The 13,469-nt window shown below is 39.1% G+C and overlaps 1 protein-coding gene and 1 non-coding gene across 2 annotated transcripts; both read left to right on the forward strand.

The window, feature by feature from the left end:
• Positions 1-4,215: 4,215 nt before the first annotated feature.
• On the forward strand, positions 4,216-4,322 carry LOC147515748 (small nucleolar RNA R71). The gene has a single exon (XR_015214582.1). It is a non-coding gene; the product is annotated as a small nucleolar RNA R71 (small nucleolar RNA).
• A 4,303-nt stretch (positions 4,323-8,625) lies between these two features.
• On the forward strand, positions 8,626-13,173 carry LOC147515749 (uncharacterized). The gene is made up of 2 exons (XM_086588580.1): positions 8,626-8,755; positions 11,488-13,173. Exon 2 carries the CDS (start codon positions 11,694-11,696, stop codon positions 12,105-12,107), a length of 414 nt encoding a protein of 137 aa, XP_086444706.1. The 5' UTR covers positions 8,626-8,755; positions 11,488-11,693; the 3' UTR covers positions 12,108-13,173.
• The last annotated feature ends 296 nt before the right edge of the window (positions 13,174-13,469 follow it).

Below are 13,469 nucleotides of genomic sequence, written 5' to 3' on the forward strand. Positions count from 1 at the left end.
TAAAGTTTTTACTAGAAAACAAGTGCATATTAAACATATATATCCTAATAGGTGCCTTAAATTACGTGTGTTTTTATGCCACCCCCAAACAAAAACATGCTTTGTTCTTAAAGTATAGAAATAAGAAGGGTAAGAAATACCATGGAATCGCGTGAAAAGTCAAGAGCACCTGCAAACCAAATTTAGAACATACTAACATAGATAAATAAAAATAGACGCAACTCTATACGAGTTCCACCCGTTATGGGGATAACAAGAATTAAATTGCTTGGGACATAAGCAGACACTAACAAAAAATAAACTTTCTTTATATCCAGCATTTACGCGTTGTCCTCCTCTTCTATAAAGAATTGAGGTTCCTTGGCATCCTGCCATGTGATGATAATTTGTTAGGCCTCACGCCATTTATCATCTACAATTGCTAACCATTAGAGGCTGCCATCCTGCCTGTATAATCAAGTCGCAGAACCAATATCCATACGTGTCACTCGCGAACAAATCTTCGTTGGATTGCTCCGGAATGATCTGAGGAGACTTCATATCAAACAAACACACTCTAGACCTACTGGAAACAACCTCGGAAGAACCTACAAAAAATCAGAATTGGAAGTGGTTGCGGAGGTGAAGGGCGCGGGCGCGCTCTTACTTGACGAGAGGTTCAGTGGTTTGGGGGCGGGCGTGCTCAAACTTGCCGGTGGAAGGGCGTGGTCGCGCTCTTGCGTGACGAGAGTTCTAGTGTTTTGAGGGAGGGCATGCTCAAACTTTAGGAAAAATAAGGGAATGTGCGCTCCATGTACCAGAAGTGCTCTGAAGTGAAGTAAAGATAAAAGTGAGATGTGCAAAGTGAGAGGTGTGGTTTAAAGTTTAGAGTGAACCAAGGATTTATAGAGGACTAGTTTCTTAATCTAAGTTCTACAAGTTGCCCAAATTGTTAAGGCAACAAGATGGAAAAAGAAAATTTCTAAAACCAAAATAGAACATACAAGATGCATACTCCAAAACCAAACAAATAGATTTTTGGCTGGAATTAAAATAGCAATCATCTAATTACTACTCCTTGAGGTTGTATCAAACAACACTAGCTAATTCTAGCTACACCGAATTAGCAACATTCTCACATAAACCGATCATTATCAAGCAGACAATAAGATTTCAAAAAAAAAATACGTGGATATGATTAGAGGCATTGCTAAAATAAATAAGTCCACCCCCAAATAAGTTGGAAGGGTGGGATTCACGATACAAAACATAGCATATGCCAGAATTTAAAACAACTTCAAATATAAAATAACAAAGACAGAATTCGATATTAACTACTTCACTAAACAATTCGGAATCAAAATCTACTAAAAACGTGGAAAATAATCTTAACACAACAATAATACAATAAAACTAGCCATGAGATGAGGAATGTATAAGAATAGGAAGTTGAGTGATCAAGAATGGAAAGACCAAACACCCCACCCCCAAACAAATTTTTGAAAACATGGTTTAGAAAATTTGTTTTTAAAACGTGGGTATTTTAAAGTCAGATTCTCGAGACGTACTAGACTAAAATATGTATGAACATGCAGTTTTCCATATATCAACAATCTAAAGAGTTGCGGGTCTGTCCATAAATAATTAACATGGACGACACCACCAAACATAATCAAGCACCAAGATGTCCTATGACGTGGCGTAGCAGAATGAGAGTGAATACAGATAGATCTAGAACCTAACCTAGCATGCAATTTCTTTGTTTTTCTCCAACGAAAGGGTAGCCAAGTGAATGATCGTGAAAAAATGGATGGTTGTGGAAGATATGTGGGATATGGAAATTTTTTAGAAGGAAGGAATGAAAAAAAATGAGAATGTGGGTTTATCAATAAACTCATTGGTGGCGTGGGTTGGTATAATCACACAATTGAAAATGAAAGTTTCAGGTGGCTCTTTAGGTAGTATTTTCTTACTAAGAGAGTTTAGAAAATCATGAAGCACAGGAGAGGCAAGAGGGTCAAGTGCAAACTTAATGTTCCTTTGAAAAGGTGGAGGGCGAGGAACATTGATGGAAGGTAAATGAGTGACAAGATGATGTGAAGTTGGTGAATGGTGCTCAGCTAGAGCTCTCAGGTCTAGATCATCAGAAGCTTTTAGATATACAAGACAGTCTTCAATAGGTGGGTTAGAAGAATCATTGGGATAGTGGGTGAAAAATTCTTCTCCTGGCATTGCGTCAAGGGATGAATGGATATTAATAGGAGGGACTCACGAGGTGGCAAAGAAGAGTTACAAAAGAGGCGGAGGAAATCTTCCTCGATTTCATCTACGTCCAAGGAGTCATCATCGAAGTCGGAACTTCCGAAGGAAAGGAATTTGTGCATCTGATTATCAGGAAAAGTGGGTTTGAAATAATCTGGAGCTAAACTCTCGATCGTGCTAACTTCTCCATCAATAGTCGTATCTGGTAACTGTTTCATCATTTGGAAAACATTTACCTCAACAGAAAGATGGCCAAAAGACATGGACATCGAACCATCACGGCAGTTTATGAGCGCATTGGCAGTTGCCAAGAAAGGACGCTCTAAAATGATAGGAACAGAGTTGTTAACGACTTCTGTGTCTAGCATAATGAAGTCTACTGGATAGTAAAAATCTTGAACTTTAACCAACATGTTTTCAACCACACCCTTAGGATACTTAATAGAACGATCAGCTAATTGCAACGTCATTTTAGTTGGTTGCATATCTTGTAGACCTATTTGTTTATATAGATAATAAGGGAGTAAGTTAACAATCGCCCCCAGGTTTAATAGTGCAGTCGTCGTGTGGGTATTTCCTAAGGTGCATTGTACAGTAGGATGACCAGGGTTCTTGTACTTAACGATTCCATTATGTTCAGATAGAGTGGGAAATTGTTCAGTTAAAAAGGCGTCCTTTTGTATATTTGTTTTTCGCCTAGTAGTGCACAACTCTTTTAGAAACTTAGCATATTGTGACAACTTTTTAATAGTGTCAAGAAAAAGTAGGTTTATCGTTAGATTTTTAAAAACTTCCATAATCTCATCAAAGTTTGTATCCTTGTGTAACATGGCTAGTCTCTGGGGAAATGGTGGGTTCTTTCTATATTTAGCATATGGATCAATAGGAGTTTTAACCTTGGCCACTTTTCTCTTGGGTTGAGGTTTAACTGGTACCTCTACAGGAGTAGGATATTCAGTTACGACATCGGTATCTAGTAAATTATCATGTGTAATGACCACTGGTGGGGTAACAACTAGCATAGTTGCGGCGCTATCAACCACTCTGCCAGAACGGAGAGTGGTGATGACATTTAACTCACCTACGTTTATATTTTCATTATTAGTATTACCGGTTACTTCAAAGGCTGTGTTTGGCATTTTAGGATTAGGTATAACTTGACCTAGAAACACACCTTTTGGTTAGGCTTTCTCTTGGGCTAACTATTGTATGTAATGATTAATGGATTGTAAAATCTGCTGGTTAGCCTGCATGTAGGCTTCGAAATGATCCGATTGTGAAGGTGTAGTGGCCACAGGTGGTGTGACTGGAACTATCTCACGTTGATGATTAATGGGTGGGTTGTGATAGTTATTATTAACCGGTACGATACCTCTATTGTTATTATAATTATTACAATTACCTTGTCCTTGTCCTTGTCGTGGTGGAGCTTGGTTATAGTTGTTCGCTGGCCTAACATTTTGATTATTAAACCATAGATGTGTAACTTGTTGATTATTTCGCCAACTGAAGTTGGGATTTTGTCTCCAAGGTGCGTTAGGTTCGCTATTAATGGAACAAACATTGGTCGGCTATGCGGATGGTTGTTCATAGACTAGAGGACAATAGAAGTCAGAATGCTCAAGGCTGTAACAGAAATTACATGGAAAAGTGTTGACGTTCATGACAAGAGTAGGCTTATGTTGTATAGAAATGGCTTTTACCTTCTTAGTGAGAGATTCGATTAGAGTTCTAAGCTCGGGATCAGATTTAACCTCAAAGATACTAGCAGCCTTAATTGTGGAAGAAGAATTAGCGGAGCGGGGGATGTCATTACCCCCCCAGTTATTATTACGCTTAGATTGATCTTCTAAAAACCTATAAGCCACGGAGGTTCCTTTACTAAGGAAACTACCCCCATTCATTATATCAAGAACCTCCTTATGGTGGTGTAAAAGTCCTTTGAAAAAGGCACGAACTAGCGTGTTTTACGCAAGGTTATGATGTGGACACTCGATGAGAAGATCAATGAAACGATTCCAGGCCTCTAAAAAGGATTCATGAGGATTCTAGCGGAAGAAATGAATCTTATATATCATTTCATCTGTCTTCAATGGTGGGTAGAACTGTTCCATGAATAATTAAACAAGTTTGGCCCATGAGTCCACAGAATTAGGCGCTTGGGCAGTTAACCAAGATGCCGCTTTATCGGCTAGGGTGAAAGGAAACATTCGCAGTTTAATTTGTTCTGAACCTACGGTAGGATGATGAAATGTGCTAAAAACCTGTTCTATCCTACGCATATGCTGATAAGGCTTCTCATGGTCTAACCCATGAAAAATTGGTAACAAATTAAATATATTCGGGAGAATTCGAAAATCCTCCACTGGGTCTGCAAGAACGATGCAAGACTTAGGGCTATCGTTAAGGGCCTTATAAAAATCAGAGAGAGGAGTCTCTGTTTTGTTAGCCATTGATGCAGGTGTAGTGTGTGGTATCTAGATAGGCGTGTGCGTTGATGTTTACGATAAATCACGTTAGACGATTTTCTCTTACCGGACCTTAATCTCATGCAAGGCTAAGGCCAATATGAAAAAAAAACACTAACAACAGTCAAAACAACCCTGATATGCTAGAATTAAAAACTCCTCTGACAGAAGAGGCGAGGAGTGGAAGAAGGAGTACCTGAATGCCTCCTTGCTACGCGTTTGAATAACGTCTTGTATACGCAATCTTAGTGTATTTACGAAGTTGGAAACACTGAATAACTTGAATGAAGAGAGTTGGAAACTAACTTGTGAAAAAATGGGGTCGCCTTCTTGAAGAGCTTGGAAAAAACAAAGCGAAAAAGGAGTATGAGCGCTCTTGCTTGACACGACTTCCAGTACTTTGAGGGCTGGCGCGCTTTAGAAATAGAGTACTTTGGGCGCGGGCGCGCTTAGTGTAGAATTCCGAAAAAAAAAAAAAATTGAACCAAACAAACACAGTTAGAACCAAACAAGGGTGGGTAGGTTTAATGGGGTTTTGGTAGGATTGAAAATACTAAAGGAAACGAATCTAAACAAGACTAAGATGGCAGCAACGCCATTTGATAAATCGTAAAACAATAGTTTTACCTACTCTTAACGAATTATGCTATGAATAAGTAAAACTAAAGCTATTTACTACTATGATCAAAGATTCTACTCTCGGTTATCACGAAATATGTGGAGTAGAGAATTCGTTCCACTCCTAGTTTGTTTAGATGTAAAGTTTCGCTAGTTTAATCGATTCTAACAAAACTAATGAGAGTAATGGATTGTAATTATACTAATATGGCAATTGAATACTAAGATGTGAATATGGAGAAGGGATTAGGGGAATTTGATTCCACTTAGATGAATTCCTAATATGCTAGTGTAGATTATTGCAATCATAACCAATAAAGATTAAGTAATTGATCCCTAATTATTCATGGCAATCTCTACCAACTAATAATTAGCATGTGAGGAAGTTCAACCCATTCTCATGACGAATCACTAACCTACTAGAGTGAAACTCTTAAATGCAATAATTCTAACTAACACATCAAGTCTTCATTAAAACTTCATCAAACCCTTCTAATGGAGGTTTAGCTAGAAGTCATTAGACTATCATTAATATAGAAATAAGAAGAAGACATAATGAAGAACAAATCTAAGCTTTATTAATCTAATAGAAGAGAGTCTTAAGAATTAATAACTGTATTAAAACTAAGAACTTAATAATTAACTAAGTCTAAGTCTAAGTATTAAAATCTAAGTTATTCTTGGTTATCTTAAGAGTTTGGCCTTAGTACTCTTTATATAGGAGAGGGCTAGGTTTACAATTTCGTGCATAGGCTTTGGAGCCATGTTTTGGGCCCTTAAATCAAGCCCAAAACCTAATTACTTAAGTCCAAAAAGGGTTTATCTACTGAAAATTACAGCAACACCCTTTTTGGCCACTTCTACTCCTCTAATTTGGTCAAGGCCTAGACCATTAACAAGCTCTTTCTGAGCCGGTCGTTTTGACATATAATAGTCCCAATTCCGAGGTCTGGGTCCAAAGATACGGCCTGCAGAAGTTATGTTGACTTTTCTGCTCTATTTCTGCCCGCGTTGACTTTGACTTTTCAGATTTGACCGGGATTTAAAAAGGCTTTTTCTCCTTGAATCTTGGATTTTAATCATAGAACTTCTTAGCAACCAACATTTGCTCGTTTATCTCCCAAAAGTGACATATTTCTTTACATATTGGTCTCGAATACCTGAAATACACAAAAATACGTAAACAGTACTAACTCTTATTTATTATACACATAATTGGTCTAAATGTAATATTATTAAGGGGTTAAAACTATAATTTTGAGCTCTTATCACTCGACGTATAACCACTTGCCTCTAAATAAGTGGTGCGGTCAGACATGTGTCGAAACTACGTCACCTAACATAATCTCTAGCAGCTGCTTGATTAAGTTATATCTCAAACTAATATATATACCTTTTCCATTGCACATATTTCTTTATGTCTTAGCTATTGCAATGAGACAAATGCAAAGCATATACACATTAGGAGGCTGTTTAGAGCCAATGGAAAGATTTGCCAAGAGGTTGCTAACCCACTTAGCATCATCACATGCCTTTTCTAAGGCGATTAGCTTGGATGATATCCAAGACACTCAATTTCCACCAAAGGTAAACACATAAACATTACTGGATCCAGTTTATAACACATTACCCTTTCTACAATGATGGAAATCTACTAAACATAAGTCCATAATCAATGACTCCGTTATAATACTTGGATAATCTGACTATATACATCCAATGCTCCTTATAAGAACAATAGGTTATCAATTCAGTATGCCATTAATGCAGGCAATGTCATGTCTCACATATATAATCCATCAAGTACAATAGGCTACTATAGAGGTATGTGTTTGGGGGACAACGACCTGATGATCTGTTTGTTAGGGAATGGCTGCACTTTTTTTGGGATAAGAGTTGCCTACGTATCAAGTTTATTGGGGTAAACTTGAATCAAGCCTTACGTAGTTCATCTATCTCTACTTATAGATGTTTGAGTTGACTTTCCTTATTTGCTTCAGGCCGTTATCAGGTGTAGATCCACATTGTGTGCTATCTTGATGATTCACCATTACTCCTGATGTTACAAAGTTAATGTCTCATTGATTGGTTCGTTGACTGAGCTCCAGGATTGTGCTAGATGATTTGCTTCCATATATGGTTGTAACTGAGATTTGGGATGACTTGAGTCTAGGTCATTACGACGCAATAGCAATGTAGTACGAGTTGATGGAGATACGACCTGGGTTATGGACACGTGTGCTGTAGTGATATGAATGTAGAACGGAGGGTACGTACACATCCCCCTTTGTTTTACTTATTGTTTGGACAGCTGTGGTGTGAAAATAAAAGTTAAAACAACGCTTTTTAACACGTGTCCGTCTGATGGGTTTTTTGGTATTTTGGAAAAATGTGTGGGAACGGTTGGATCTAATCTGTGGGCCCAAAATCACGGTGGTTTGTGGGCGAGTTATGATTGCTTTCATTGGAATACGAAAAGGTTTTGTCAGTTTTTTAGGTTTGGGCAGCTAAGGGGTTTTGGTTTGCGAAAGGTTTCTGTCTTTTCATTCTACCAACAAAGGAAAAGCAGAGTGAAAGAAAGAAAAGAAAAAAACATTTCCACCCTTTGTTCTCAAGTGCGTCTTTTTATCTAAAAAACTTGATCTTTTGTTTCGTTTCTATTTTAGTAATGTCAATCACTAGTGATAGCTTGAGTGGGGAAGTTGAGGTTGATTAGCGGAGAGAGAGAGAACTTTGAGTGAGGATGATGATGTTGTTAGGGCACGCAGTGGAAGTGAGGTGTCTTCATCTTTTTCAATGGAGTCGATGACTGAGGTGAGTAAGTCGGTGTTGGATAATTTTGGGGACTTGAAGAGGGAGTTTGGGATTGATTGCCCCGACCTGATGATATATGACTTGAGTGGTGAGCAGAATGTGTTTGGGTCAGATTACGTAATGCCTCGGGATGGTAGGGTTGTAATTACATATGGCCAACTGAAGGCGGGATTGAGGTTGCCGTTCTCATGCCTGACCTTGGACGTTCTGAACTTCTGTGGTAAACCACCTTTGCAATTTGTGGGAAATAGTTGGAGGGTGTTGCACGCATTGTCACCAAGTACGGTGTTTTTTTGAATAAAACGCGTTTAAAACCCGTTAAATTGCCAAGGTGTCTTGTATACGTTTTGAACCCGAGTTTTTCAAAATATCGCGTTTAAAACGTTTGAAACGCGATTTAAACGTAAAAACCGTATATATCGCGAGATTTTGAAAAGACTGCGTTTTAAACTTTCTTCTCCTTGGTTTTGTGACTTTTGTCACTTTTGTTCAGAAAAAAAAAAAAAAAAAAAAAAAAACAAAACGGCGAGAAGGCGAGAACTTTACCCCAAAAAAAAACCCCGAGAAGAGCTCCTTCACCAGTTTCACCACCAGCACCAAGTCACCAACTCAAGGTTAGCTCTCTCTCTTGCTCCTTGCTCACTGAAAATCTATATCATGTCTTAATTTTTATTTTATTTTTTAAAAATCTTTTGGTAAGAACCGAGTACGAAAGCTCACTAGATTCCTGATGCTATATCGTGCTTCTTTTTCCTTTTTCATTTTTTTGGTATGAAATGAGGAAGTAAGCTCACTAGATTCCTGATTCCATATCATGACTTGGACGATCATGTTATCCGTAATTGAGGATCTACTTATTGAGACTGAAGCACTTCAATGGTTTTCGTTTACTTGAGAAGGAAAATAGTTGCGCACCAGATCGCTATATGGCCATTATTGAGCATTTCGCCTTAGTGCCTTAATGGGTTGGGATGAGGAAAAGTATCCAAAGTTCCCAACACTAAGCCGGCCAAAATGTCCATTTATTTTAACCCCACAAGACCAGTGATTGAGTGAGTCCAGTAAAGTTTTGGTATACTTTTTCCCACCATCCCCCTCCTTTTTCGTATAAGATTTTTGAACAAGACTTCCCAGTTCCCACAGAAAAAATGTGTTCACATGGTTTCTTCCTTCTCTGGAGTCATGGGGGCATGGGGTTGTGGCTTTGTGTTGCTTTTTTATGATAATTGTTTTTCTATGGTTACCATTTGTGCTGCTGGGGCTCTACTCTGTGATTCTTTGTGGTATATTGATTTTGGGGTGTTATTATTCCGCGAATTTGTTTTGGTGAATCAGGCTATGTTTTAAATTTTGGGGTGTTAATGTGTTATTAGCCCAACATATGCAGGGAGTCAGGGACTAGTTGTGTTAGAAATGTGATGCCACTGATGTTGTCGTTAGGAAAAGAGGCATAAGACTTGCTTGTAGGTGTGTGGTCTATGGCTCTGTGCAAAACTGGTGAGCGTCTTTGTTTCTTTTGGTTATTGTTGGCCAACTTTTTATATATATATATATATAATATTCGATTTTAGGAAATTTTCAACTGAGGCCCGATACAAAAGAAATGGTGATTTATGGTTCAATAGCAAAAATAGGGGAATAAGGTCGAAAGCTATCGTTTTCCATTTCGGCAGATTTTGAATGAAAAAATTGGGATATTGCCGTTGAAGAGTTCCAATGCTTTGTGAAATGTGAATACTGTTCAGCACTAGTCGGACGAAAAAGTGATGCCGGAAACAAGAAAAGTTGTCATAGTATGGTCTGACTAGTGCTTGAGCTCGCACTGAACCGAGCCAACCTTCAGTCCATCACTAAAAAGTTGAGCCCATACTGAACCTCTAGCTGAAGAAAGGAGTGAAGCCTGAAAACACCAAGGCTGTGTTTAGTACTTTAGTTTAAGAAATTAAGATTCCAGAAAAGCCAACCACAACATCTAGATGGCACCCCAGAGGGGCAGAAACTTTTCAGAGAACATGCGAATTGCTATTGATAAACTGCAAATAATGCAAAAGAATCACATGCTTTGAACTTGCAACTTTGCAGTGGAAACTTGGAACTGCCTTGCAGACTTATTACCATGTTGAGGCACTTCAGCACTTGTTTCTTGTGTCACATAACTTTAAATCCTATACGTACAACAATAGAATAAGAACTTACTAATTCCTAAATCCGTGATCAATTAGCTTATAATCTTAATAATAGTATACCTGCTCCACTAAGCTAAACTTTTGACAAGATCTATCAAACAAAAACCCCTTACCATTTCCTCAAACACACGCCTAATAGTCTCATCTCATGAGTCATAAACAATACTTGAATTTTCAACCTCATGCTTCAAGGCCCTTAATCCTGCAAAAGTCATTCATTCACCTGTTCTCTTTCGGCAATTTAAGATCATATTTGCAAAAATTGAACCATTCGCAGATTACCCTTAAACATCTAAATCAATCACAAAACTGAACAACATTTTATAGCTAGAATTAATTCCCACACTGTAAACTTTAAACACTATACTTTATGTCATTAAGTTGATCTACTCATGTATCACACAACCATTCATAATCACCTAAATATGTTGGAGCTGATTTTTTCCATTGCTATCCTAGAAGCAACTAAAACTGGCTATACTCAATAACGCAAATGGAAAGAGGAAAAAACATAATTTATGTATATCTTCTACCATTACCTACATTATTTTTTTTGTTCATTCTTTTTTCCACTCCTATATAAAATCAATCTCCTTACCTATAGTATTTTTTTTTATCGTTTCTTACCGTTTATTTTACGTTTTATACGTATTATACGTTTTAAACCCGTTTTATTGTTTTAAACCCGTTTTTTATGCCCTACGTCTTTTTATATTTTTTTTTTTCCGTTTTTTTGCCGAGACGTTCCGTTTAAAACACGAACTAAGTATTTTTCAAGTACACCGTTTTAAACCCGTACCGTACTTGGTGACAATGGCTGCACGTGCTGGATTTGTTGAGACTCAGAGGTTATAACATCTGTTTATCTTACGTGCTGGAGCATTTTGCAATAAAAATCTCTTCGGCTTTGAATTTTGGTTTTCAAGTGATGAAGGGTAAGTCACCGGTGATTGTTGGTGTGAGTAAAGAAGAGTGGTGGCGTAGGCCTCTGTTGATTGTCAGGAATTATTGTCCTCTTGGATGTGTGGTGGAGAATCATAGTGTGAAGACTGATGGTAGGTCATTTATTTGATGTGGGTCGTTCTGTGTTGTATGTCGTAGGTCGTTTGTTTTGGTTATAAGTTTGATATGATGATGTTCTATGTTTGTTTGTTTTGCAGAGGTCATAGTTTGGAATCATACATCCTCGGGGGCTATTGAAGAGTTTGCTAGGCTGACTTTGGAAGAGAAGGCATCTTTGTTGGGGGAGGTTGCACACTACTTCAAGAGACGAGGTGGTGCGAAGATTAACAAGAAGAAAGCTGAGCAGAAGAAAAGGGCTCGTAAGCTTGTTCTTGATATCTCTGATTCTAGCTCGGACACTAGGATGGAGAGGAAGAGCCAAAGGAGGGCACCTGTTTCTGAAGTGAGAACAGCTGGAGGAGCTGCTAATAGCCGCTCTGTTTGGAAGCGTTCTGAGGGGGGTGATGGTGACCGAGCTGGTCGTGGTGCAGGTGGAAGTGCTGGGGGGAGTGGTGATGCTCCTGCTCCTTTCCGGTGGCCTCAACTGAAGAGGCGCTCTGAGGTGGTTGAATCTGGGGCGAAGAAGTCCCAAACTGAGTCTAAAGAACGACCTGGTACTAGGGAAGGTCATACTTCTTCAAGTCATGCTCCTTTAAAAAAGATGAATCTGAAGGAGTTGGCTGTGAATGTGGGTGTGACTGAAGCCCGGGGCAAGAAGAAGGCTAGTGAGGCCAGCTGCCCAGAAGTGCAAGGGGTCGGGGAGTGCTGCCCTAAGTGACAAGAGTGGTGATGATGTCCTGGATAGGCTTGTCACCTATTAGGACCCAGTGAGCGGGATGAGAAAGTTTGTGATAAATAAGGACTGTTGCTTCAAGTCCTCATTGGTTGTTGGAAGGCTGCTGGAGAGCATTGCCCTGGATGGAGATAGGCACCAGCTGGAAAGTGGGAAAGATCTGGATGCGAACCTGAAAGATATGGATCGCTCCATCTGCTTTGTTTTGTGCTTTGATATGTTGCTTATTTGACTTGTTTTGTTGGTTGTTAGGTTCTGGCCATGTATAGGAAGCTGGAAGAGATGGCGGCTATCTCCGACCTATACAAGAAGGAGCTGGATGCTGCCAAGGAGGCATATGATAAGCTGGTGGCGGTGCAAGCGGTGGAGCATGCTAAGGTGGGAGGGCTGAGGGCGTAGGTGCACGAGATGGCTGGGAATGTGGCCCCGTTACAGCCATCTCTTGATGCTTCAAGGGTGGAGGTTCAACACTGGGTTGGTGAGTGCAAGAATGCGCAGGTCGTTGGTGAACTAGCTCAGAAGGAGTACAATGATCTGGTGGAGGGTGGGGATGTCTAAGTTCTAGTGGATGACTATATGGAACTAGAATGTAAGTATAAGACCCTCAAGAGGTCGATCGAAAGTGGGGCTACAATAGTAGTTATGGATGGTGTTGTTGCAGATGTTAGTAGACGACCTGACCTACCAAGTGACCAGGGTATTGCTCCTGCTGCTTCTCCCGCTAAAGGTGTTGCCACCGAAGTGCTAAGTGCAAGTGGTGATCCGACCAGCAGCTCTGTTGTTGAAGAGGGTGGACCACTGGATCCCTTGAATGTGGAGAATCTTTCTTGTGTTAATTGATCTTCTTGTGCTTGTTAGTTATTTTGATGATGGATGAAATGTTTGAACAATATTCTCTTTCTTGCTGTAGTTGATACTGATAACTGATATTGATGACTTTAATTTTTGATGAGGGTACTGAGGTCGTTTTCTTAGGATAACCTGGGGGCCTCTAGTATCTAACCAAATTTTTGTAAGAAGTAAAATATTTAAATTACTTACTTGTTCCGCATTGATATTGTCTTTGAATGTTGCATGAATGTGATTGCTTTCATTGCTTTTTGATTTGTTATATGACGACTTGTGCTACATAGTAGTAGTCTTGATGACCTGTTGAACTATGGTAGATCGTCCAATGTTCGAAGGTCGTATTTGTTTGGTTTACGACCTGATAGATGAGCGTAGCTATCACCTAGGTCTCCTTATGTGTGTTGATTGAGTCGTTCCTTTTGGGGGGAACTTCTTATTGACTGATAACTAGCCTATGAGTGGTAGTTATAGTTTAGCCAAGCTTAACCCTTTTGAAAG

Source organism: Coptis chinensis, chromosome 2 (assembly GCF_015680905.1).
Source record: "Coptis chinensis isolate HL-2020 chromosome 2, ASM1568090v1, whole genome shotgun sequence".
Lineage (NCBI taxonomy): Eukaryota > Viridiplantae > Streptophyta > Magnoliopsida > Ranunculales > Ranunculaceae > Coptis > Coptis chinensis.

Coding starts and splice junctions, on each gene's coding strand:
- LOC147515749 (XM_086588580.1), top strand. CDS start 11,694: ATGGAGAGGAAGAGCCAAAGGAGGGCACCTGTTTCTGAAGTGAGAACA.